The 26,970-nt window shown below is 44.8% G+C and overlaps 1 protein-coding gene across 1 annotated transcript in view; it reads left to right on the top strand.

The window, feature by feature from the left end:
- Window positions 1-26,970, top strand: part of TRIP11 (thyroid hormone receptor interactor 11) — a 1,018,241-nt gene that overhangs the window by 954,565 nt on the left and 36,706 nt on the right. Inside the window, exon 17 of the mRNA XM_069637842.1 lies at window positions 14,943-15,021. Coding sequence (XP_069493943.1) covers window positions 14,943-15,021 — 79 coding nt within the window. The remainder of the gene's footprint in view (window positions 1-14,942; window positions 15,022-26,970) is intronic.

Raw genomic sequence — 26,970 nt, 5'->3', positions numbered from 1 at the left:
ATTTCAAACCCACCACCAGGATGGGACCTTAACGTGGTGCTATCTAAACTCATGGGACTCCCATTCGAACCCATGCATAAAAGCAGTCTCAAACACCTGACTTAAAAAACTGCCTTCCTAGTAGGGATAACTTCTATAAGAAGGGTCAGTGAAATTCAGGCTCTATCAGTGCAGGATCCATTCTTTACAGTTCATAAAGATAAACTGGTTTTACGTACACACCCTAGGTGCTCACCTAAGTTTATTTCTAAATTCCACGTGAACCAGTCCATCGAGCTTCCGGCTTTCTTCCAAGACCCACAAAGCTCGGCTGAGGTGAAACTACACACCCTAGATGTGCGTAGGGCGGTCCTCTACTATGTAAACAAGACCAGACCGCTAAGGAAAACAGATCAGCTGTTCGTCTCTGTAGCTACAGGCAGAGAGGGAGATCGTGTCTCTAAAGGTGCCATCTCTAAGTGGATTGTTAACTGTATCCAGCTGTGTTACACTCTTTCTGAAAAAACTCTGCCTTTCACGCCAAGAGCCCACTCTACTAGAGGCATTGGGGCCACTCTGGCTTTCATTGCAAATGTACCCCTTGACACCATTTGCAGAGCAGCTACTTGGAGCTCTATTCACACTTTTACTCAGTACTACTGCATTGACACCCATTCCAAGACAGATACTCAAGTGGGACAAGGGGTTTTAAGACATTTATTTAATCATGACCCTTCTCACATCCCACCTTCTTCTTCTTCTAACACTGCTCGCTAATCTATGCACAGCATGTGATCTAAGCAGATTCAACAAGCCTCAGAAGGGATACATTACTCACTGTAATCGTATTACTGATGCTTGTATCTGCTTAGATTCACATGCAACCCACCCTTCCTCCCCTCTGAGAGAAGGCGCATGGATGCTTGTAGTCCTATCTATCTGCTTGGATTATCTGTACTCACGCTACTCCTCATGCTACCTCATGTCAGAAGAAATACAATCGGAGGGTCCTAGACGCGTGAGGGATCATGGGTACAGTAGACGTCACACTTGTTTTTTTCCGCCATTCTGGTCGGAAGCACTTCATCGGAGTTCCCTGGCTTTGCCATATTTTCACTCTAAACTAATTCTAATTTGCCCCGTTTGGCCAACCTTTCGTCGATCAACATCTCGACGCCGAACCGGGGAGGAGATCAACGTCGAATACCCGACGGATTGGGCCTTGAGGCTTCCGCCTCGGCTCGGGCCTGGGCCGCTGGCCTCGGCCCTACAAGTAGGGAGAGTGGGGGTGGTACACTTCCACACTCGACACCTTATTACCTACACACACTTGCCCGCTGCCCACAGGCGCGTATGGAGGGTACGCCCTTTCAGTTTTGCCCCAAGTGTAATAAGAAATACCCTTGGGTAGATAAGCACGCTACGTGCAACCTTTGCCTACCCAGAGACCACCCCGAGACGGGTTGCAGGGCCTGTAATAGGTTTAAGGCCAAAACTCTTAAGGACCGCTCCACCAAGCGTTGGGCCCACCACGCCAAGCTAGCAGCTATGGAGGCGGAGGGTACCTTCAGCGACGGCAGCGACGCCGAACTTTCGGACGGCGAGGGCACCAAGGCGTCGAAGGACAGCCGAACGCACGTCCCCGGCCTCGGAAGGTCGTCCGTCCCGGCGACTATGGGGAAGTCCCCCGGCGACAAAAGCGTTACACATACACACGCTAAACACAAAAAATCCACCCGAGATTCGACGTCGTCGAAACCTCGGAAAGAGGCACAGAAGGAGCGGTCCGAAAGGACGTCCTCTGGGCGGTCCCGGTCGAGGTCGCCGCACGACGTCAGGCAAGCCTCCACACTTGCACAGAGTGCCTCGACCATTAATATCCCGGAAGATCAATCGTCCGGAGACGAACACGACTTCCACCCCCAGCCTGCACCCCAGGAAAAGGGTACATCACTTGGGAGTAAAGAGGGGCCAGTTTCGAAGGCTAGTTCGAAAGACAGGGATTCCACCTCCGATCCTCGACGCCAGGCGTCGAAAGATAAGGGAAAGGGGAAACACACTTCCACCCACGGGGAAGGGGGTAAACAGCAAAGGAAACAACCCTTGCAGTCCTCCACTACAAAAGAACTGACCAAGTCTTCTCAGGGCCAATCCATAGAAAGTCCCAGCAAGGTCACCCCAAGCTCAAAACTCTGGTCATGCGAGGACATTGACAGAGTAATGTCAAGGATGTCTTCCTTGGCGAATTTTTTCGAAAGACACCCTGAACAACTCCTAGCTTTAAACCCTCAGGAAGATTCTCCCTCAGGGTCAGGGGACCCTATCCCCTCAAATAAAAGACCCCGGGTCGAGACACCATTTAGGCCTTTAGACCCCATCGAGGTCCAACCCTATTCTTACCTCTTCCCTACAGACCAAGGAAACTCTTCCCTGATAGAAGGTCAGGAAATTGACACGCCAGAAGATCCTGCAGGATCAGATTATTACGGCGAAGACGAAGACGAGGATGAGCCAGAAAATAGCCCAGATATTTTCAGAATGGACTCACCAGTCGAAAGGGAAGCCCCAGTGTCTGACTCCCCAATAGATAATCAGCCCCTCCTGAATGAACTGCTCTTTCGGGCAGCTAACCACTTCCACATAGACACACAAGGTGTCCAGGAAGAAAGGGACTTTGCGGAAGAACTAATAGGGGAAAGGAAGCCAGTAGCCCAGACCATTCCCATCCTAAAATCTGTTCAACGCAGAATAGCACCATCCCTTGTCAACCCAAACCTGACAAGACCTGTAAATCCGAGAGTGGAGAAGCTGTTTAAAGCAGCCCAGTCGGACCCCCTATATATTAGAGGTCAACTTAAGCCAGACTCTCTAGTAGTAACCAACACCCGCAAAAGAGCTGGTACACCATTATCTTCCTCTGAGGCTCCCCCCGACAAAGAAAGTAAAAAACTTTATGGTTTTGGCAGGAAAGTAGCTTCCACGGCAGCCTACCAAGCCAGAATCGCGAATTCCACCACACTGTTGGCTAGCTACAACTGTCACCAGTGGGAAGAAGTGGCAGCACTAATAGACTCTGCTCCCGAACCCCTTAAAAGCCAGCTAGCTCGCATTTGTGCGGAAGGAAGGAACGTGTCAGGCTGCACTGTAAAAGCAACTCTGGACGCCGCTGACAATGCGGGTAGACTTATAGCAGAGGGGACTGTCATCAAAAGGCATGCTTGGTTGAGGCAGTCGGGATTCAAAGCAGAAACACAAGCTGCGCTCTTAGACAAACCAGTGGAAAATGATCTCCTGTTTGGGAAGGCAGTCGAGGACGCTCTAAAAAACGCTAAGGAAGAATTCGACACCCTCAAATCCCTTGGCCAGTTAACTACCAAACCACCTAACCAAAGAGGGAATGGCAATTTTCGTCGCCCCCGCGGCCAAAATTCCAATAGAGGAAATAGCTACTCCCACACCCAGGGTACACAGTGGAACACCAGCTCACAACAGTCTACCCAGGCGTATGGTAGGGGTAGTAAAAGAGGACGTGGTAGAGGCAGAGGCAGCCCCAGTAAAGGAGGAGGCACGCCTCCACCAAAGCAGTGACGCTCAGTTCAAGGTCCCTTCCCATGCAACCCCAGTAGGGGGACGAATATCAAGTTTCACCCAGGCATGGGAAGGGATAACATCCGACAGATGGGTGCTGTCAACAGTATCCAATGGGTACTGCATAGAACTACTGCAACGTCCCCTAAACCATCCTCCAAGACAAAAAGTCCACTCTTTACAACATCAGAAGATCCTCCTCGAGGAGATCGCCATTCTGCTAGAAAAGGACGCGATAGAACTCGTCCCGGGACACCAGGTAAACAAGGGTATCTATTCAACTTACTTCCTTGTGCCAAAGAAAGATTTAACAATGCGTCCAGTTTTGGACTTACGGCCTGCCAACAAGTATGTCAAGCCCCAAAAATTCCGTATGACCACACTACAAGAGGTAATCCCACTCCTAAAAAAGGGGGATTACATGGCAACCTTGGATATGAAAGATGCCTATTTTCATATTTCCATGCTCCCGGCGCACAGAAAATACTTGCGCTTCAAGGTGGACAGTCGCCACTACCAATTCAAGGTACTGCCCTTCGGGATAGCTTCTGCACCAAGGGTATTCACCAAGGTACTGGCGGTGGCAGCTGCACACCTATGCAGGGAGGCAATCCCAGTGTACCCTTATCTGGACGACTGGCTCATAACGGGGGAAACCCCAGGAATCTGCAGGTCAAACATTCAGAGGACCATCGACCTCCTCCACGAATTAGGCTTCTCCATCAACAAGAAAAAGTCAAATCTGGTGCCAAGCACCTCAAAACAGTTTCTAGGAGCTATCCTAGATACTCAGAAAGGATTGACCTTCCCTTCGGAAGAAAGAATTCGGAACATACTTCTGCAAATTCCGCATTATCAGTCAGGTCAACAGATAACAGTACGCAAAGCTATGCGGTTACTCGGCATGATGGCGTCATGCATTTACCTGGTCCCCCACGCGCGTCTGCGCATGCGTCCCATGCAGGAATGGTTGGCGAAACAGTGGTCTCAGGCAAGTGGTCAGTGGGACGATCTAGTGGTCGTTTCGCCAACACTCGTACAGAACCTACACTGGTGGACAAGAGAGAATCTCGCAAAGGGGAAACCCTTTTACGATCCCGAAGTACAGGCAGTGGTGACGACAGATGCATGCCTGACGGGGTGGGGAGCTCACCATCTCCACCACACAGCTCAGGGTCTCTGGTCTCACTCAGTAGCCAAGAACCACATCAATCTGCTAGAGCTTCTGGCAGTATTCCGAGCGCTGCAGGCGTTCGAGCCCCATCTACTAAACTTGTCGGTGCAGATCAGGACGGACAGCACGACAGCCATGTTCTATCTGAACAAGCAAGGAGGGACTCGTTCGCCAAATCTGTCCAAGCTTACCCAGAAAATATGGATATGGGCACTCAGACGGAACATCTTCCTGTCATCGCAACATGTTCCAGGGGAGCTCAATTCCCTAGCGGATGCTCTAAGCAGAGACTCCCTCCCAGAAGAACACGAATGGGTCCTTCACAAAGACGTAGTAGAAGATCTCTTCTCTCAGTGGGGTTTCCCCACTATAGACCTATTCGCCACAAGCGAAAACAAACAATGCCCAGGATTTGCATCCAGGTTCCCACAACCGGACTCCCAGGGGAATGCCCTGTGGATGAACTGGTCAGGGATGTTTGCGTACGCTTTCCCACCAACTCCTCTCATCAGGAAGGTGGTGTACAAGATGAACAAGGAATCGATGACGCTCATCCTAGTTGCTCCCATGTGGGCGAGACAACCATGGTTTCCACACCTACGCAGGATGGCGGTATGCGAGCCTATCAGACTCCCAGCCTGGTACAACCTTCTGTCCCAGCAACAAGGTCAAACAGTGCATCAGGAACCCAACTCTATGAACCTAGCAGCATGGCTCCTGAAGTCATAGAGTTTGGACATCTCAAATTACCACAGAGGTGTATGGACATTCTAAAAGAGTCCAGGAAACCAAATACAAGGCACTGTTACTTTGACAAGTGGAAAAGATTCGTTATCTGGTGCCAGAGTAAACAAATCAACCCGGTTGATTGCACTCCTTCCAACGTTGTAACATACATGCTCCACCTGCTGGATGCAGGGTTGGTTTTTAACTCTCTGAAAGTACACCTGGCAGCCCTCTCAGCCTACACCACATCCCATAACAAGGTTTCGTGGTGGAAAGTACCAGTGGTTAAAGCCTTCATGGAAGGAGTAAAGAGACTTCACCCTCCTATCTCGAACCCACCGCCAGGATGGGATCTCAATGTGGTGCTATCTAAGCTCATGGGGCCCCCCTTCGAACCCATGCATAAAAGTAGTCTCAAACACCTGACTTATAAAACGGCCTTCTTAGTAGCCATTACCTCCATAAGAAGGGTCAGTGAAATTCAGGCTCTGTCAGTGCAAGATCCTTTCTTTACTATCCACAAGGACAAACTGGTTTTACGCACACACCCTAGATTCTCACCAAAATTCATATCCAAGTTCCATGTAAACCAGTCCATCGAGCTTCCGGCTTTCTTCCAAAACCCACAAAGCTCAGCTGAGGTGAAACTACACACCCTAGATGTGCGTAGGGCGGTCTTATACTATGTAAATAAAACCAGACCGCTAAGGAAAACAGATCAACTGTTTGTCTCCGTAGCTACAGGCAGAGAGGGGGATCGCGTCTCTAAGGGCGCTATCTCAAAGTGGATTATCAACTGTATACAGCTGTGTTACTCTCTTTCTGAAAAAACTCTGCCTTTTACGCCAAGGGCCCACTCTACCAGAGGCATTGGGGCCACTCTGGCTTTCATTGCAAATGTTCCCCTTGACACCATTTGCAAAGCAGCTACTTGGAGCTCTATTCACACTTTTACTCAGCATTACTGCATTGACACTCATTCCAAGGCAGATACACAAGTGGGACAAGCGGTTCTAAGACACCTGTTTGCTCATGACCCTTCTCACATCCCACCTCCTTCTTCTGGTACTGCTCGCTAATCTATGCACAGCATGTGATCTAAGCAGATTCCACAAGCCTCAGAAGGGATACATTACTCACCGTAATCGTATTTCTGATGCTTGTATCTGCTTAGATTCACATGCGACCCACCCTTCCTCCCCTCCGAGAGAAGGCGCATGGTTGCTTGTAGTCTTACCTTTCTGTCTATCTGCTTGGACTATCTGTACTCACGCTACTCCTCATGCTACCTCATGTCAGGAAAAACACAATCTGGGGATCCTAGACGCGTGAGGGATCATGGGTACAGGGGACGTCACACTAGGGATAGTATTACTGGCACGCCCTGTGTCGACGCCCATTTTTCGACTTCGAAAAACAAACTGTAATACTCCGCAGCTTCCACTAGATGTCGGCCTATGCACAGCATGTGAATCTAAGCAGATACAAGCATCAGAAATACGATTACGGTGAGTAATGTATCCCATATATATATATATATATATATATATATATATATATATATATATATATATATATATATATATATATATATATATAGCATTAATGTAATACCGGATTACTTCATTTAAGGCCCCCCCTCCCCCTCCCCCGCATTACCTTTCAAGGCTCTCAAAATGATCAGTGACTAAATCATCAGGCTCGCAAGATTATGTAGTTGTGACTTTCCAGAACACTGGCCACAAACTATACCTTTCTGGATGCATAAATGAGAAAAAGAAAGGGACGGCTAACTAAAAGAAGGGGCTTGGACAATGTCCAAGGATTAATAACCTCACTTAAGCTGTAAAGTATCCAGCTGTTCTGTTATTCCAGGTTGGAGGATTGGAAATACGTTTCTGCTAGTCATACTAAGGGCTGATACGTTCATCACCTGATCATGATATTTAGTGACGGGAAGCAAGGCTGGCCTGGATTTTTTAAGAAAAGTTTGGAAAGATTTCAGTTCGATTTGTCAGATCTTCATATGTATTACCCACTAGAAAATTGCACATATAATAGCTGATAGAAAATTTAAGTTGGCAGACCTCATGTTATAATTCAAAATCAAAAAGAAAGTAAGCACATGAGAAAGAAGAAAAGATGGGACAAAAAACATGTATGAAAGAACAAAGTGGAGAAAGAATAAGAAATAGAGAGGAAGAATGAAAATAGTAAAGGGAATAATATTGACGCAGATATGGAAACACGGAAAGCGAGAGAAATAAAGGGTAAGATGGCTGATGGTCAAAAGGAACCTGGGAAGACTAGACTATAGAAAGAAAAAAAACGACAGAATGAAACAAATGAAGGTAAAGTAGAAAGAAGGAAAAACCAATGGAAAGAAGCATGGGTATAAAGATAGAATGAAAGAATGAAATGATTGACGAATGAAGGAAAGATGGGGAAAAAAACAGTTGGAATGATGGATAGAAGGATTAAGTGAAAGAAAGAAAAAAGAATGAAACAAAAAAAGAGAAATAGAATGAGATAGTAAGGAGACTTAGAAAGAAAACAGAGGGAAGAGGTGCACAGACTGAAAAAAATTGAAGAAAAGCGAAAATAACAGATCAATAAATAAGAAATCAGAAAAGAACTAAAAGAAATCCAAAGAAAGACTGGAAAGCGGGTAAACATGTAATTGTAAAATGGGATTAAACATGTTCTACTTGTTAATTAGTCAATTTCATAAGTTTCATTGCAGTTTAGAGTTGCAATTGTTAGTTACAGCAGCCATTGCGTCTCGTTGTAGAAAGCGTCAAAAAGGACCCATAGCGACATTCGAGGATGTGAGAGAGATGGCAGCACCCAGGAGACAAGTCGATTGCCCCTTTTTTGGGTTGTTGAGCTTTCTTCACTCGTCTGTGTTCTCCATGGCGATACAGGCAATTCAGTGTTTTAAAGTTAAATATTGAATGCCATTTCTCCTTTATGTTGCAGTGACGCTTTGCAGCCTCGAAGAAAGCAAATTAAAATTCTGCTGAAAAGATATTAGTTTATCAAACTTTTTTCGTAGTTGGTTAATTTTTCAAATGCTTTCATGAGAATAGTACTTTAAATTATTTGTTTTCCAGCTTAACTGCTATTGGTAAAGAAAGGTTATGCATAACATTCACTATGGTGCGATTAATAAACGTGGTTATTTCACTATTGTTAGGAAAATCAAAATCATGTCTTGTGGCATTTTGTCAATGTCATCAATATGGTTTTCGTAAGCATCAAAGTTGTGGATTCCTATGAAGGTGTACCCTCATATCTATCCATTTTTAAAATGGCTCATATCAGCAGAAAGTGTAGTCTGTTGGCAAATAATTTTTTGTCTTGACTGCAGACACCCTCAGCGAGCCAGAAGTGAGCTTGTATATTTTCTTTGCCTCACAGTTTCTCGATTTTGTATGAAATGATCCTGCCATACAGCTTTAAAACCAGATATCCTAAACCACCTGTAGTTCTGGCATCTGGCGAAGAAGTCGCTTGGCATGGTTTTAACTACCATGAGGCCTGAACATGGGAGTTTGTTCAAACGTTGCAACTGTAAGTTCAGGGGCTGGTTCCCCACTCTGGCCACAGTGGGGAACCAGCCCCTGAACTTACAGTTCTGGGAATGTACCACAATGTATCAGTAACAGAGACTGCTTCAGTTATTTGCCGTTTATATTCTTGAGGAGAATCAACTACTTTAGAATTGGCCCATATATCTGCCCCTAAGGAGGGCTTGGGTTTTCCAACTCAGTTTGAATAACATATGTCTTGCCTTGAAAAGGACCCGTTGTTTTGGGTCGAAACACGTGTTGGCAGTCTTGTTTTTGCATCAACTCATAAAATCTGTTTCAACAGTGTTTTTTTGACTGAAGAATCCATTTCTTTGGACTCTTTGTTTCACTGTATTTGTTGTCCAGTTACACATTCAATTTGAATAGGATATTTACCATTCGCTTAGGGCTGCGCAATCATTTAGAGGTGACATTTTTCAAGTGTTTGCCTGAATTTAGCACTACATCCGCTAAGATAGATGTTAAGTCAGAATTCCTTTTTGGGGACTATAGGGTCACTTTCTAGGGCCCCTCAACGTTTTGCTTTCTCCCCATTGTTTGGTTCTCAGACATATTTTGGTGGCCATACAGACGTCTCCTGAATTCCTCCTGCCTTTACAACCCTTCTTTCTTCATTAAATGTCGTCTCAAGCCCACCATTTATGCCGTAGGCTGTTCTGTTACTTTGATGGTCTTAGATAGTAAGTTGGGGGCAGCAGATTTTTAATTTTGGCTTGAACAGGGCGTGAAAACAATTTTACTGCACTGGTATCCTAGTCTACCATTTGTATTTTTCAGTGTTGGCTATTATGTAGCGCTTAAGTACCACCTACAAGCCAAAACTATTGTATTGGAGTAACAGAGGTAGATGGCCTGGGGATGGTCTCTGTTTGTGGGTTTTATTTGGTTATTTACCCACCCATTGACTGTTCTGTCCATGCTAATTCCTATGGCCATTCCCATCAAATATCTACCCATTCCCTCATGAAAAACATAGTCCTCGGCTGTCTTTGAGCTAACTCTGTCAAGCAGCAATGTCAAACGTTCTCCTGCTACTGCTATTTTTAAAGAAGTGTGCTGAGAACGAATGGCTTAATTACAGCTGTAAAGACGTTACTGGTGTCATAAAAATATCTTAACCAAGTGTGCCTTCAGCCACTTGTTTATTATATCTGTTCCTTGCACTGAATTCCTGTTAAAAAGAGGCATTGACAAAACCAACAGTTTTGCCTTATAAACAGGTATTAGATAGGCATTTGCCAGCCACTGCTATCATATGCCCAGGAAATAGCACCATTTTCCAGTCGTTGCCATTTTATGGGCAGGTAGTCCCATTATGGATTGGCAGGGCCTAGCAAATGCCTATCCCATGCCTACTAAAAATCAAAAACTGTTGTTTTTGTCAATGTTTATGTCCTGCGTTCAGCCATTATGTATTTTAGGGTCTCCTTAGTTTATGGCAACCATGATGTATGATATGATTTGATAGTTTATTTGTATCGCGCTCATACACAAGTGTTTCAGAGCGTGACAAGGCAAGGGAGGGCAACAGGGGAGAACACAACAATGATCTTACTAGGCCCAGTGCCATTGAGAACACGCAAGTGCATGGGAAATGGAAAAGGGGGAAGGCGCATGGAAGGGGGAGAGTGAAAAGTGCGGAGCAGAGGAGAACAGATAATAATAAATACAAATAAATTTAAATGGAGGCAATAAACATTGGTAGTGCAGCCAGCAAGTGGCAAGTGCTGTGTTTACGGCAGCAGAACTGAGTACGTCTGATAAGTGCAGAAAAAGAAGAAAGGAGGTAGGGGGGGACTGTATGGGTACAGATACAGTCCCCAGTGCAAGGGGTGGCCAGGAGGCAGTACAGGAGGGGTAAAATAGACATTCTGATAACGTGAGCTCACATGGCATCCTACTTAGTGGTTTTAGCTGTTTAAACCAGTGCTCACATTCTGTGAGGGTGGTCAGGGCTGAGGGGCAGTTCTTCTGGCCAGCCAGAATGGTTGGCCACATGTCTCTATTGTCCTTGTGACTTTGACCCTCTAAGATTAGTTAAGGCAGGCCCAGTCACTTCTCACTCTCTTGTTCCATTGTTGCTGAATTTGGGTAGAGGTAGGGCTGCTGACGTACTGGAGGAGTTTCCGGCTGAGTCCCGCCATTTGTTCATTTTTGGGCCGTCTAGCCTATACTTGCAGGATGAAGTGGTTAAAGCAACTCCCAATTGGGGTCTAGGCTGGGCTTACTGCGTCCTTTTGCTGACTTCCCTTCCTTGCTGGGATCCTTATCCCCCACTCCCCTGCTGACTTACTGGCTGATACTGAAACTGCACTGGTTACCTGGCCACCCTCCGATTTTGGGCCCAGGAACCCTCCCCCGCCAGTCGTACACCTGCACTGCCCTCCTGGCAACCCCAGCACTTGGTGACTTGGTTTTCTGTATCCCTACAGTACCACTAACAGCACTTGACACCTGATGTCCACATTTACCCTTGCACTTGCCACCTGCTGGCCGTACTTTTTACTTATTGTTATTTATTCTATTATCCCATGTACTGCACTTTCACCTCTTCCCATGCACTTGCACAATCCGAATGTCACCTGGCTTAGTATAGTAGGATCGTTGTCGGTCTTCCCTCTGTTACCCCTCCCTTTCCTCCTCGCCTTGAAACACTTGTGTATAGATGTGTTATAAATGCCATATCATATTATACAGACCATTTTAATGCTGTTGCCTGCTCTTTTCTGCCAGGATCTCCCGCCTTTTTGTGAGTAGCTGCCATCGCCTGAAAGGGCAGTGGGACATCTCTAACATGTCTCATCGGCTTCTGAGGCTGTCGTGAGCCCCCCCCCATCCGTTAAACCTGTGCTGGGCTAGATTTATGTTCAGTTGTCTCCCTCCTTTTTACACTGCGCCTCCTGTCTCCATGGGTTCCTTTGCCTTCCTCCAGTCTTCCATGTCAGTATTTTCACTGCTGGGGAAAGGTCCTTTGTTCTTCCTTTCCATCGTCTGAGTTGCGGTTGGCGGAGTCCCAGGGCCCCAGATTCAGTCATCAGCACCTAGAAATAGAGCCCGATACTTACTGAGATGTTTAGCCTGATCAAACCTAGTTTCTAGTAAACACAGTGAGTACCTACCTACCTACCTTTGGGTTAGTCGTTAATTTGCAATTCTCTCCATTTAGCATCCCTTTGGTCTGGGGTCCAGTCTCTTTCCACAAGGGCCTATACTGCATTTCCCATATGATAACATTGAGGGTATTTAATGCTTTGTTGCTTCCTCTTCCGGGGCTCCTGGTTTTCAAACTGACCTGGATCTCTTGCTTTGGCGTCTCCTCTGGGACTCAATGGGATTCGTTGCTGTCGAACCAGCCCCGGGGGGGGGGGGGATAAAAAAGAGACTTAACTTCACTCTTCCTATACAAGGGGCTGGCCTACTGACTTTGTCCTGTCCCATTGACTTCTGTGGAACATTCAACTCACATTGGAACTCTGCTTTAATGACTTTGTTGGTACTTAGCTGCACCTGGACATTTTCCCTCTACTCCTGAAGGGTTCAGGAGCTAGATTATTTGCACTTATCAGTGGTGATATATGTATTTATATGTTCTCTACTTTACTGTAAAGAACTGTCTGTAACTGTTTCCCAGAATTGAATTGTGTCTAAAGTGTATCTGAATTTTTAGAGACCTGAGGCTGTGTTTCTGAATTGTTTTCCACCCTCTAACACATTGTGGTGTGCATTTGTGTGCATTGGCATTATTCAAATACTATGTCTGAAAGGGCCTGAATTGATGTGAATTTGTTATTGCTGGCTTTAGGGGCTTTTATGACAATTGTATCTGTATGTCAAAATGTATGGTTCCCTTTTCTTTCCACAACTTGTTTTTGTTTTGTGTGTTCACCACCAAGTATAGAGCCTGAAAATCATAGCAAAGGGTGTTCTCTTTTGGACATTGAACTGTTGTTGTGCAGGCACAATGTTTTTATGTAACTATACATTAGAATGTCTAGTTCCCTATTCCCCTCCCTGTGTCACTATATGTTGAGTTCTTATCTGTGATGGTGGCCCCACATTAAATTATGTGCCCAAGTACTTATTTGAACTAGCAGAGTTTTATATATGTAGCATAATACATAATTTCTTTAGTATATCAGTGTGGCGTATGTGCCTATGGATACGTGTGTGGACAGGGACGTCATTTCACCAAAATGCCAGGGGTAGCGGAAGTGACATCACACGACCCTTGTCTCCTGATGACACACAGGAAGTGATGTCATTTTACCCCACCTCAAACTGATATAGCGGGTAGCGATGGAACATGACCTTTCACCTGTTGACATAACAGGAAGTGGCATCACATAGCATTGTACACTATGAAAATTATGGTTACGATATCACTGTGATGTACATACAAGAATGGATCGCCATAGGTATCGTTAAGATCAGTGTGCCCATATTACCAAATGACTGCGAATGCAAGCAGACAACCATGACCAAATGATAATGATGTGTTATTATATAGCACTTTCGCTTAAGTGCTTTATATAGAAAAGATATACACCCAATATCACCAAACCTGTGTTGGTACTCATTTATCGACCTCATGAGGATGAAAGGCTGAGTTGAGGCGTTTAAGAACAGACTAAATCAGCGACTCACCCCCTGATGTGTTCCTAAAATAAACTTTTAATGAGTCTAGCAATTATTGTGTAGAATTCCAAAAAGACACGTCATTTGGTATTTCTATACTTTCTTATTTAGGGTCAGTGCTGAAAGTGTTAACTTGTGGCACTCCTGTTCTTACTTTTTTTTTTTTTTTTAAAGGGCCTGAACAAGAAAGCCAGCCACTACAGAAGTAAAGAGCCACGTGGTGCTGGCCACAGCCCAGGGGCTTGCATTACAAAATATATATATATATTTTTTTTAGAGGTCGAAAGGGAGACCTCAGAGGTCGCCATTGCGACCTCCGGCGACCCCTAAATTATGGTCCTGTGTGTGGACTAATTGTACTTTTGTGTCGGACTGCTACCACTTCCTCAGAGTTGAGGCTTGTCTCTCTGCTGTGCTACGTAGCTTTAAGAGAGGTTTGGTATTCATTTTTGGTTGGGTACAACAGCCCTCCCCTCTTGTTAGTGGATGTATAGTCCACAACAGGGTGTTGTACAAACATGGCCTTAACATAATCTCCCTGACTTATGTGTTTGCCTCTTGCATCTTTGCACAGCATTCAGTCACGGGTTTGAATCTCAGTAGGTCCAATTCAGACCTTCTTCCTTCCAAGGACAATAGACTGAGTTCCAATAAAATCACCTTTTATGAAAGTGACCACAGAGTCCAGCATGAAGTATTATATCAAAAACGGATACATTCCTTCAGAACTCTTGAACTTGGCCATATTACTCTGCGCAGGTCTGAGTAACCCACTGTGATCCTACTTAGAAAAACTCGGAATAATATTGGTTGTGTTTGGGGGCAGCATTAATTCCTTTGTAGTTCGATTGTTTGACGTTTGATTTATTTTACCTGTACCTGAAAATTGTGATTTAGTGTATTGTATGAATTACAGAGCCATAAAATAGCACACCCCGATGCAACAATACAGGTTGATTACTAGCTAATGTTTATCGTTTGTGTGTAACGGTTCTTTTAAATTCCTTCAGCAGGTGTTAATCTTTGAAATAGGATGAAATATGTTTTTGAGGTTGAATAATCCACAAATTATATCAATTTTACCAAATGGCCTTCCTGGGTGACGTAACGTGGCCTACTTTGCAATCTACACAAAATTCTTAGATTGGAGATCCGACCAAGTTTTTCAGAAAGAGTTTACAATTGAAGTGGCCGTTATCTTGACAATATTTATTTTAAACATATCTTATTTATTTTGTCTCTTTAAGCCATTCTCAAAGAGGAGGTTTTAGAAGATACTCAAAACAAACTGATGAACCTTTTAAATACTGAAGGCAAAGTGGACAAGTAAGTGTTTGTTTTTCATTAATGGCACATATTTTATTAATTAGAAAATGAATTGAGTATATAAACAATTTTCATTGTTTTTCTTTCTATTTCTTTCACTATATGTTGTCTATTTATTTTTTTAATAATTCTAAGACATGGCCGGTAATGTTGCCTTTCACCCATGTTGTACTTTATTTATGTAAATTCCTTTGTTGGATTGAGCACAATTCCTTTCTGGTAAGTTGCTCTCTTGGTTATCCACTTTGGCAAATAACATTTTCTTTGCCCATAATGATTGATTGCCAGAACATGGTTCTCTGGTAGAAGAGGTGAGCTTGGACTGAATGAATTTCTGAGGCTAAGCAGCCAAACTGTGCTTTACCGCTTATAAGTCCTGCATCCTGTATATCGTTATGAATCATCTGGGCTGTGTTAGCCTCACAGTTCTAAGTGTGGCTATGGTAAGATGAGATTTCTAACTCCTAGTGAGTCCCATGGCATTTTTGCTTTTCATTTCTGGTTCACAAACCCCAGCTTTCCCCAGTGAGACCCTAGCCAGAGTCTCACTGGCCATGTAACTATGCTACGTTATGTTAGAAGGATTTTCCTAGAACATACATTTAGGGTTCAGGAAGACCAATCCCACCTCTGTTGCTGGCTGTCCTAGTATAATGCCTGATTCTTCAACGGGTAGGAGTAGGGGAGCAGTCCAGGCCCGACTCTAAAGTAGAGGCGGCAGGATAGCATATATCAGCCCACAATAAGGGGCTGTGCACTGCGAAGCATTCGCTAGTGGAAGGCTGGGGATATCTGGGGGGGCCAAGCGGGAGCTACCGTCTCCATAATGGGAACCCCTGGTGCTGGTATAAAGAGGGTCTGCTAAAGCTCCCCAGCCCTTTCTAGGCTGACTCACTTGAACAGTTGGTGGCTAGAGTGGTAAAAAAATAAAACAGGAGGTAATCTGCTTCTTCAATTGGGAGAATAAGAACCCAAAGCCCCGCTGTAAATCAACACTGGAATCCGTGTTTACAGTATACAGTATTAAAAGGGGATTTTTCACATTGCTCTGTCCATGTTTGCATGTACAAGCATGGTCCGGGAATGGAAGTTCAATGCATGCCCCAGCAATGGACCCTGATCTACAGTCGAACTGAAATGCTATGAAAGACACCAACGTCAAAAATGGTGACCATGTGCCCTTCACGCAACGATGCTGGCAAAGAGGAGAGAGACTCACAGGAACGCTGGGAAGCCAGAGACCTCAGTCCTAGAGCTGTTGTTAACACTGCCAGATCCCACCACGGCGGACAGGTTATTTAGAACTTTGCTGCTCAGCTGGGGCATGGGCCAATCCTTGGTCACAAGAGCTTTGCAACACTGGCAAGGGAAATGCAAACACTGACCGGCCCATTCTTTTAAGATCAGGGAACCTGCACATCCACCTTTTGTGGTTCTTCTAGGTTCAAAACCTCCAAGACCAGCTGCTCCCACAAGAAGCCATGTTTTGTGGCCTGTGTGGCTGGAGAGAAAGAGGCAGTAACAACTTTGCCTCTTGACGCTCGAATATTGTGATCCCGAGATCCTGCTCCTTCATCCTACAAAATTAAAGAAAGACTAATGTAAGGTTAAAGTATGTATGCTCTCCTCTCTACTAGGATGGCAAGGTGTTCTTGTTTTTATTTACTGTGGCACTAGCCTGCCTTGATGCAGCATGCTGGGGGTTCTAATTTATGAGCATGCATCTTTCATCTTCCCTGCACTTCTACTGATCTGAATGTACCAAGGACTGGTAATAATCACATTTCTATACCACCCTTTCTCTTGTTTTCACTTTCCTCCTTCCCTTTGGAATGCCCCAAAGCTATTTTGTATTGTGGTGGACACCATGAAGTCATCAACAAATAAACACTGGATAACAGGGTAAGTAACCTTTAGAGAAAGTGGTCTACTATAACAAAAGACTATCAGTTATCAAATAAAGTTTGTCTAGAACTCCTGGGACCCATCTTCTGCAGCGCGGGATTGCCATGTGCGCTGCCCGTCTGATGGAACCTAGTCATTGGTACCAACCATACCCAAGCATCAAATCATATTTGGAAACGCCAAAAACTTCCTTTGTGCGGTGGAACCCTCCTTTTTCACACCAGAATAGTTATTGCTTAACTGGAGAGACTCTTTAACAGCACCTACACTTGATTTCAGAACTATTTCTAAACATTTTGACGGATGATGGTTGGACTCCTGTAGGCCCAGAGTTTTCCCTCAACTTTGTCATTGGCCTTAACTTTGCAGGTCACAAGTTAGAGTTCAACTATACATTTTACAAAATTACTCACCTGTAATTACACATTTCTTTTTCCTTTACAGCAGTAGATCTAATTTGGGTAATCTATTGTGTGGGCATTCCCTTATTGTGTGTTCTAGATTTTTTGTTGTTCCCTTAACCACTCCTTTCCTGTGAGTTCTACGTTGCCACATTTACCACTAGGAGAGTGAGGAGGACTCTAGGTCCCAGAAAGGGTTTCAAGTTGGAGTATTTTTTTAAGTTGTTAGTTAAAGGATTTTTTTTAGGGATTAAAGAAGCAATTATCCTTCTCAGTGGGGGCTATTTTTCTGGCAAGTACAAATATATTTGAACTCAAACTGTATGATTTTGTACCTAGACTCCTTTGCATCTAGTGGTTCATGTAAATTAAATATGCATTTTTACCTTAAGGTCCCTCTTTAGATAAGACTGTAATACTATTAGATCTGCATCTTGTGAAACTGCCCTGCTGGTACCACTGGTACGAACATATCAGTGGAAGCAGGGGCCAGCATCTTTTGCCTCCATTATTTCCTTTTTTTGTTGGGAGTATTTTTACTCAATTTATTTTGCTGTTGGCAATATTTCTCTATTTTTTAAGGAGTAAAAGCAACTGATATGCCACTCATCTGTAGGGCTAGGTGGACTTGTGGATAACTCTGTTGCCTAGCTGTGTGTAGATTCTTCTTACACTCAGGACAGAGAGGCAGGGAAAAATACTCCTAACACTGGGTCAAAACTCAGAACAGATACGCAGAGGAAGAACCAGAGGGAAGCAGCTCCTCGCTCAAAGCTCTCCATGCTTTTATCAGCAGACTGTCAGAACGGATGGGATTTCCAGCCTTTGATGTACCACCTTTGTCTTCATCAGTACTGGTGGCAAAGCAGGTCAATTGTCATACTCGTTCAGCCTGATGTCCTTTCCATCGCTCAATGCAGATGAAAGAAGCATTACGGTTAGGAAACCATCAATGCTAAAGTCAAGTCCAGTGAAAGAAGAATTACGGTTAGGAAACCAGCAATGCTAAAGTCAAGTCGAGTGAGACATTCTGATGCAAAACCTCTTAGCACAGGTATGTAACAAGTTAGTTGTTCTTTGAAAAAGTATAGGAGATTAGTAGGAGAAGCCTTCCTGTAGGGGCACAAGCTGTTAGACCAGGGTGACTGGAAATGGGTGAGCACCCAAACAGTAGAAATAGTGCTCCCAAAGCAAAGGAGCGATAAGTTTACCAAGAGCCCCACAATACCTTGAGAGTGAAGATGATGATGATGCAGGTTGATGCCTTCTGAACCGGGTCTCCTAGTCCTTGGTCGTGGTTAAAAAAAGGGCGAACTCTGGATGGGCTCCTGCAGCAGTGTCAAGAGAGGGACTTGTCTGCAAATAATTTTTCTTACTCCAGCGTCGGTTTGTGGTTTTGGCGCCTTTTCCCACCACCAGGAGCGAATGATCACTGCCAGTTGGAATCTTCTTCTTTTCTTAGTGCTGCACTCTTGTGAGGGGACTCTGAGGAGAAGATTCATGCTTCTGGAAGTCCACACGGATGCCACCCAAGTTCAGCGAGATTCATCCACGGCAATGCAATTCAAGGTGGACGAGGTAATCCGGGTATGGTGATTCAGCAGCCGGGAAGGTCGCAGGATGGCTCAAACTGATGAGTGTCTTGAGGCTGGTTATGCCCACCATCCCAGAGGAGGAAGTCCTTCTTGGCGAAGCTTCCCCATCTATTCAAAAACCAGATCAGGACAGCAACAGCACTTGAACAGTGCTTCTGCGGTAACTGGAGGTGCTGCAGGAATCTCTGGTCGTCTTCTTTCAGAGCTTCAGTTCCAGTCTTCGACTTGGCCTTCTGTCCCAAAAGCCTTGCCTTATATGCAGGAATCCAGTAATTTAGTCCTATGGACCTGTCAATCGCCTGTGGGTGGCTGCCCTAGCTGCACAGTTCAAACTGGTTCCAGCCATGCATACTCTCAGACAAAGACTAGAGATGTTTTCGGGTTCCTCCCTCACTTCCTGACTCATCAGACACACTGGAGCCTTTGCAGTCTTCACAAAGGGCTCCTGCCAAAGGCAAAACTTAAGACTCACCACCAACTGGAGTGGTAGATGGGCCATGAAGGAACAAACAAATGAAAAATGGTGAAAATGGTCACCCATGGGTGCTCTACTGCAGCAGTGAAAACAGTCTGTGAGTAACTAACACAAAAATGGTAGGCAAATGTGTCCACTGCCACCATCCATTTAGGTTTGTCGGTTACTGTATCTATAAATGTTACAGGAGCAGTGGGAAAGGAGTTTGTGTAGCCCTGCAGCACTCCACATAAGGTGGTGTCTCCTGATCCCACAAAAAGAAAGGTAAGTAAAATAAGTATCCTACTATCCTTGAGAACAGTAGTTCTCAGTGAAAATTAATAAGTAATAAAAAGTGAAGGCCAAGGGACTCCCCAGCAACACTGCTCAGAGGGGGCTATGTGCTGCAACAATCCATTACAGGTGCCTGTAGTGAAATACATGGAGGAAGGCATGACCCCGTTAAAAATAACAAGAATTACAGTAGCAGAAAATGAGGGGATCTAGAATGAAAGAGTGGTAAAAAGTCCCAATGACTCAGGAGAATAATTTTAAAAATCCCAGAAGTCTAGCAGAAGTGCTGGGGTCTCTCAGGTTGAGGGGAATTGGCACAAGAAATGAAAATTCTCCCTAACACACGTCCTCCTCGTGCAGCTCACCACTCTGCTTGCGTGCCTTGTCACGTACCTGATCAAGTAGATTTGCACACAGTGTTCACTGATGCACATCTCACTCGTCTCCACCTGGCCCCTCTTATGTTGGTGTATGGCCATTTTGACATGTATTCTTCAAAGCCGGTCTCATCCTTTTTTCCCCCTGTACATTCATGCCTCTTGTTGTTTGCCGTATTCCTAACACTTGTATACCTTTCTGCCAGATGCCGTTTTGGCAGGCCACAAAGACAAAATGTGGTGTGAGATGGTCTACGCTATCTAAAGTGGCAGACCCGCAGGAACTCTTTCTCCTAAAACTTTGAGGCCAAACATTGCCGCCTTATGCTTACCTCAGACAATGTTGTTACTGCAGCAGGGGGACCTGTACCACGGTGCAGACATAAGTCATACATCATGAATGCAAGCCTACACTCTACAGATGTGCAGATTAGTACACGTAAGATCAGTGCCATGAAAGCAACACATCTGTTGAACCTGCAGCTTTGGGCTCTCAACAACTTTTTTTTTTTACTCTGGTCCAGACCTAAAATGATGCAAAATATTCTACAGCATCTCACTTCACCCAAGTAGGTCGCAGAGCCCAACCTAACATATAGGCCTGCCCCACCCAACATCTTTTCTATACCTCCGTTTACCCATCCACCCTCGGAACTACCACTAGCCCAGAAAAACTAATGCTGTTGGTGCACCAATTCTTGAAGATGTGTGATAGAATCCTGAGACTAGTGATTCCACACTTCTTTGCAGTGGAACAGTTGGCCAACATGGGTCTGAAGTCCATTCCACCCAGAGGGAGATTCAAAATGATATCTCCCGCACAAATCTTGTTGACAGTCCACCCGGGAACTGGTTCAGTGCCACTGACTTAGCCGATACCTCTCTCTCTCTCTCCCCACATTCCCATATGAGACCCCACTGGAAAGGCCTCTGCAATGAAGTGGGACCAGTGCCATTACAGAACAAAGTCATGACCCGTATTAGAGGTTTTCTGGGGTTTGATAGCAAATGTATTGAGGCCCATTCAAAGTCTGAGAGCGCTCTCTAAGCTGTATATGTATGTGTGCATGCTTACAAATGTACCTTTGTACATTGTCCCTGTGTTTAACTTGTGAAAACCTAATGACTTCCAGCCTTTACATTCACCAAGGCCTATTTGACAAATCGAGGGATTCAGTCGCTTCTCCCCAGAGGGAAGCCTTTCCTTGTGAGGATAGGGAGGTGAGCCTGCCACGTAATACCCTCCCTAGTGGTAGGCAAGCGTGACCTCACCGGGGGAGACTTCCCCCTCACCCTCAATGGGGAAAATTACTCCTGTTTCGATGAGGGATTCCCTCCACAACCCACTAAACCATCGAGTAAAATCAAACCTGTTGAGAGGAAACGGGCAGAGTCCATTTATTACTGTGATGTTTAATGGAAAGACAAATGCCTATTAGGTACTAATACGAAGAAAAACAATGGAGTCATAACGAATATGACTAAGACATTGAAGAAGGACTTCCATTACGTTGCTGGGGAAGCCCAAAATCAGCGTCATAAGAATGGGAGGAGAGAGAGATGTCGGGGCGAGAAACCCAGGAGTTTCATACCAGCTGGAGAGAGGACACTGGTAACCCCCGGACGATGCTACTTCCATACCAGGGAGAAGCAGTGCAGAGTCAGCAACTTGGCTTCCTAGCTAGGAGGAGAAAGGAGTGAGGACCTGCCAAGTCGAATACGGTCCCAGGAGGGACCCCAAAGAAGGAAGCAGTGGCAAGCGTGGGGAGAGAGAGAAAACCTCAAACCCTTCAGATACCATTGACAGTATTGTGACTGAGAGAGGTGCTGAGTCGACAGCCAGGCGTCCCAGCTTGAGGGAGAGAGGACCTGCCAAGCTGACTGCAGTCCCAAGACAGGGCCCCAAGGAGGAAGCAGTGGCAAACTTGGGGAGAGAGAAAGGAAACCCTAACCCCTGCTAATACGGCTGGTAAGGAGAAGAGTCGGAAAACCTGCTCCCGTTTGAACATCGCAGACTATGTGAGGAATTCGACCATCCACGCAGTGGGTGTGTGCCCACCTGGGCTTTTTTGAAATTTTAAATGAAATTGAATGATGGTAGATCAACCTACAGAAAATGTGTGGGGCTAATCCGCACACCTTTTCCCATGCTCCCCGCACGACATACACATAGACCTGTGTATTCTGGGTGGTCGCAACCTACAGGCGCAGTCCTCCCTGTCATATTTAATTGGGATCTCGCAGGAGGAGTACATGATGCATCTCAGGGAGGGCCAAAACCTTCCCCCTGCCACAGCCAGCCTAGGTAATGATCAAAGGCTCCATGGATTCACCCTGTCCGTTTTTTTACCCTCTTCAGCTGGTGGCATCAATTAACACACCTACAGAGTATACTTCAAACAGACCCACATGGGTCCTGGCTGCAGAGGTTAAGAAAAGACAGGAAAATCCCAACAACCTTTGATATGTACTGTGTCAACCTGAAGCCAGCTCCCGCCTTCCACTATCAAGGGCAGTGACCTGTCATGTCTCGGACTATGTATTTACAGTAGTCATCCATCCAGGGGCACCCCATTCAGGAGGTACGAGTAAGTGGTTTGGCGGCGACCACAAGTCTGGTCTCGCCACAGCTTCAAGGGGAGATCTGCCGCTTTATTCAGTAACCACAGAGAGCTCAATTAACCAGAGACCTGTTGATCCTTAACAGACATAAATATGGGTGGGAATTAGTATCACATATTTTCATCCCTTTACCTTTTCTCTTGAACTCTGTCGCAGAAGCTGCAAAGTGCTTGAAACCGACTCTACACTGTTGAGCACCGATCACCAAGAACTTATATAAGCACAAGGTGCATAGTGGTTCTGTCCCCTGGTCCTTCTCCGAAGGCCACTAGTGACATTTTACGACCCATTGTTCCGCTTTTGTTGAAACCAAGTATCCTTTAACTATTGAGATTAATTACTTTACCAACTACTCTCCTGTCAGTATCCAGTATACCTTTTCCTTATTTGAAACTGTCTGTCCTCTGCATTCCATTACATGGTGGGTTGTATTTTGTAATGTGCTATAACTGTCTGTTTTGATAATAAAGTAGATATTTTTATACAACCTTGACTGGACAGTCCCTTTTATCATTAAGTAATTGTATTTTCGTTGTGTTGCAACTAACGATCCACGACCTTGTTAGAGATAAGCCTGCCTACCAAAATTGGTCAAGGCGGTTTATAATTTGCTTGCGTTTCCAATCTGTTCGGATCCCTTCTGGTGTACTAGACGTGTGGGGCTGATTGATGGTTTAGAAACCGATATTCATCATGGACCACTGGTGCCCCGGATGTTAATTCGTCACACTCTGCGAAGGTGGAGAATGCCAACTCTGGGTTGCAGCCCCAGTACAGACAAGGTAACAGGGAGAGCAGGAGACGCAGGTAGAGAGGCGCATATAACCCAACGACAACAGACATTTGTATACATGACAAGCAAATATATCATAACAGGTTGGCAAACTCCTTGGTCTCAGTGAGAGAGACAAAGTTAATAAATGGTATAAGAATATTCATGTAAACATTAAGAACAAATATTTATACATACTTGTCCCATTGAATTAACAAATAGTAAAAGAGTGAGAGTCTTTGATCGTTATCATCATACTGGGTCCCAGGGAAAGACTGAGTAATAAGAAGAGTGAAAATAGTCACTGGGTATATCATACAAATCCCAGTGAAAAGCCAAGTGAAGAAACGATTAAGACTGGCATTGAGGAGAAGATGGTTGCTAATCCTCACGTCATAGGTTTGAAGCCAGAGAGACTTTTAACTTCACCTTAGGAGAGAGTGAAAGAACCACAATGTATAACAGCAACTATACAGACGGACCTGAAAAGCCAAGGGCAAGGGAACGCAGGGATGTGGAAAAGTACTATAAGCCAACTGAACAAACCGATACACGAGAAAGTCAAGAACCATCTGAAGATTCTATATTGATAGAGGAAGCACCCAATGAGAGGGGAGTCATTCTCATGGACTTAAGTTGTTTAGTACTAGTGGTAGGGTCAGCGCAGCTCAGTATTGAACGGAGGACAGACTTTTACTTTGGACTTCACAACTGACGAGCACCCTAGTTAGTTGTGTTAGGTAGGGAAACCCTTAGCATAGGGAAAGTGAGGCATTTTCTTTTTATTCTGAATAAAAGCATCTTGAAATGGCAACGTGTAGTCTCCTCCTTCTGACCTTCCACACCTGCCAGTGCACCTCTCAAACTCTACCCTAACACCTACCGAGAACAGTCAATATATTGCTCTTCTGGTGGGGTCCACAATGGGTGGTTTTCTGTATCCTTTAGTGCCAGTTGGAGTGAAGGGAGACTGCTTCTGTTGCCTTTCCAGCATCATGTTCCGCTGGACATTATTTGTAATGCGGCTACTTTTTCTTCTTTGCATGACCTGTGCAGGGTTTTGACCCATGCTGAATCAATAGACTGGATAGACATGGGGATTAAGCCGTCGCTGCCCATTATCCTATCCCGGAATAAAAATAAATCAATAGACAGGGTAGATGTGGGGTTGAGCTGTCGCCGCCCACATCCACTCCAGGATCTAGGAGAACCGCGCAGTTGCGCACACCAAGATGGTCACCTAAGGTGCCACCCATTTTTGCCTATGTTGTGAGCACAGAAGGGCACAGAGCCTAAAACCATTGTAAAAGGGGCAATGCTGATTGCCAAAAGCAACCCATAACTGTTGGGAATTCGTTTTCTTCAGGTCAAACATGGCTAATTTATGGGCACAAAATTATTTTACTGCAGAACTACACCAATGCCATTTGTTGAACCGGGACAATATACTTCCATGTAATATCTCTTGTTTGAAATGCTTGAATTCAAGACTGATCCAAAAAAAATGCATGCAGTACCCGCTTTTGACTGAGGGCGGCGCTAGCGGTCTAAACTCTGACAGGGAAACTGCATGTCAGGAGTTACAAGAGAGGCCTTTACATCAAAGGCTGGGAGTTAATTCAAATCTCAATCACATGCTGTTCCCAGAAGACAATCTGATTTAATTAACAGGCCAAAAGGCTGGGAACCCTTCTCACCTCCGGAACCCCAGGAAGTCACATGGTCATACTAACCAAATTCAGAGTGGCTCCCTGGTCTGCTGGCCTCAGCCTTCCAGAGACCACACAATAGGCTCTTGCACTTGAATAGAATATGTTGATTTTGACTGTTTCCTGTCAACAAAGACCTGCCGGCCAGGAGACACATGTGATCACTGACCCACCCAAGTCTTGGAGGCGGACTCCAACACTCTGAGAACTGAATTGAAAGCAAAATCTATATTTTACAGAAATACTGATAACTCTTTGTAATCAAATGACAGGAATGTATAACTTTGAGAGCCTTAATTTAAAAAATGTACCTCCGATTCAAGCCCAAACTCCAATTTGTGTGATGTTCTGTGGCAAAACCCCGCCATTTATTGATACTACAGACTCTGTGTTTAAGCTAGAGACGTGGGAATTTACTGTAGTATGTATGGACAGGCCGTGTATATGTGTATGATTTTTAATAAAAAACAAATATTGCAAAACCAGTTAAGCTCTTAGAAACATCAGAGTTTGAACAGAGTATACCTCATGTGATACGTGATGGGTGCATGTAATTTCAAACCACTGTGTATCTATGAAATATGTCTTTAGGTCAAATATAGATTTGTGTGTAATTTGACAGGGGAGTGTCCTTTTTGCAAGCCATTAAATGACATCATTCTGACACACAATCCTGCTCTCCAGTGAGAACGCAAAGAATTCTCCAACCTATCAGAACTCTGAAGGGTTTGGGCCTAGAAAGCTAGCCTCTCCACCCACTTTCAAAACACATAAAAAGAGACTGCTGGGACAGGTAGAGACATTCAATTCCATTTGCTGCGGAGCATGCTGACCGATGACTTCACATCCAGAGATCCTACACTTAGACTTCCAAGCTAAACAGAGACTACAGAACTTTGAACCAAGAAGGCCCACTGCAAGCAAAAGTATTTGTCAGCAGGCCCAAAAATCATTTGCAGACTATTCACAGCCGGACCCAGCTGTTGATTCTGGCCTGAAACCCTGTGCCAGAAAGATCCAGAAGCAGTGCTGTACCCAGAGAAAGCAGAGCAGTATCCAGAACCAGAGGCCAGAGATCCAGAGTGACCCAGACCGCTGTTAGCAGAACCAGAGAGCTGACCCAGATCACTGTGAAGTGCCGAGACCAGAACCGGAGTCCAGTCCAAAACCTGACCAGACCCGTGGCAAGGCCTATTTCAAAAATATATTGTGAGTACCTAGCAGAACTGTGCAGAACCAATCTCTTAGTTAAAATAATCTAATCCAAACTATTTTAATCTAACCAGAACTGCCTCCTAGAAGTTGTCCCTTGTTATTTTGTAAAGCTGCACCACTGTCATTTGTCAATTCTGCAGCTGCAAAGCTGTCACCTGTCATTTTCTAGCTGCAAGCTGTAACCTGTCGCTTTGAACTTTTAAAATTTCAAATCCAAAAAAACAACCTTCACAAAATCGTTCATAACTCCGCAACCGTTTGGGCTAGGAACTTGGTTTAACTTTCCTCTGAAAGCTTAGAATCTTAGCTTTCCAGCAAACCTAGAACCGACTTCTTACTCCTTATACCTTCTCCGCGATCACGATTCACGCATTCGCGAATTTTGCCGCGATTTGGCCCGATTTCTTTACTTGTAAAAAGATAGCTGCTTTTGCCTGAACTGCTAAATTTCATTTGCCTCTTAAGAACCATCCCTGAATCATTGCTAGAGTGAGCCCGAACTAATATTAACTAGATACCACTCACCCTGAACCTCCTGAAGGGAATTAAAAGCATTTTCAGCATATTTCTCACTACATTGTCACCATATTCAAAGCATTTTGGGC

The sequence above is a fragment of the Ambystoma mexicanum genome, chromosome 14 (genome assembly GCF_040938575.1).
Source record: "Ambystoma mexicanum isolate Mex_15411 chromosome 14, UKY_AmexF1_1, whole genome shotgun sequence".
Taxonomy (NCBI): Eukaryota; Metazoa; Chordata; class Amphibia; order Caudata; family Ambystomatidae; genus Ambystoma; species Ambystoma mexicanum.
The sequence above is the reverse complement of the archived record's forward strand: the minus strand, read 5'-3'. Positions and strand labels throughout refer to the sequence as shown.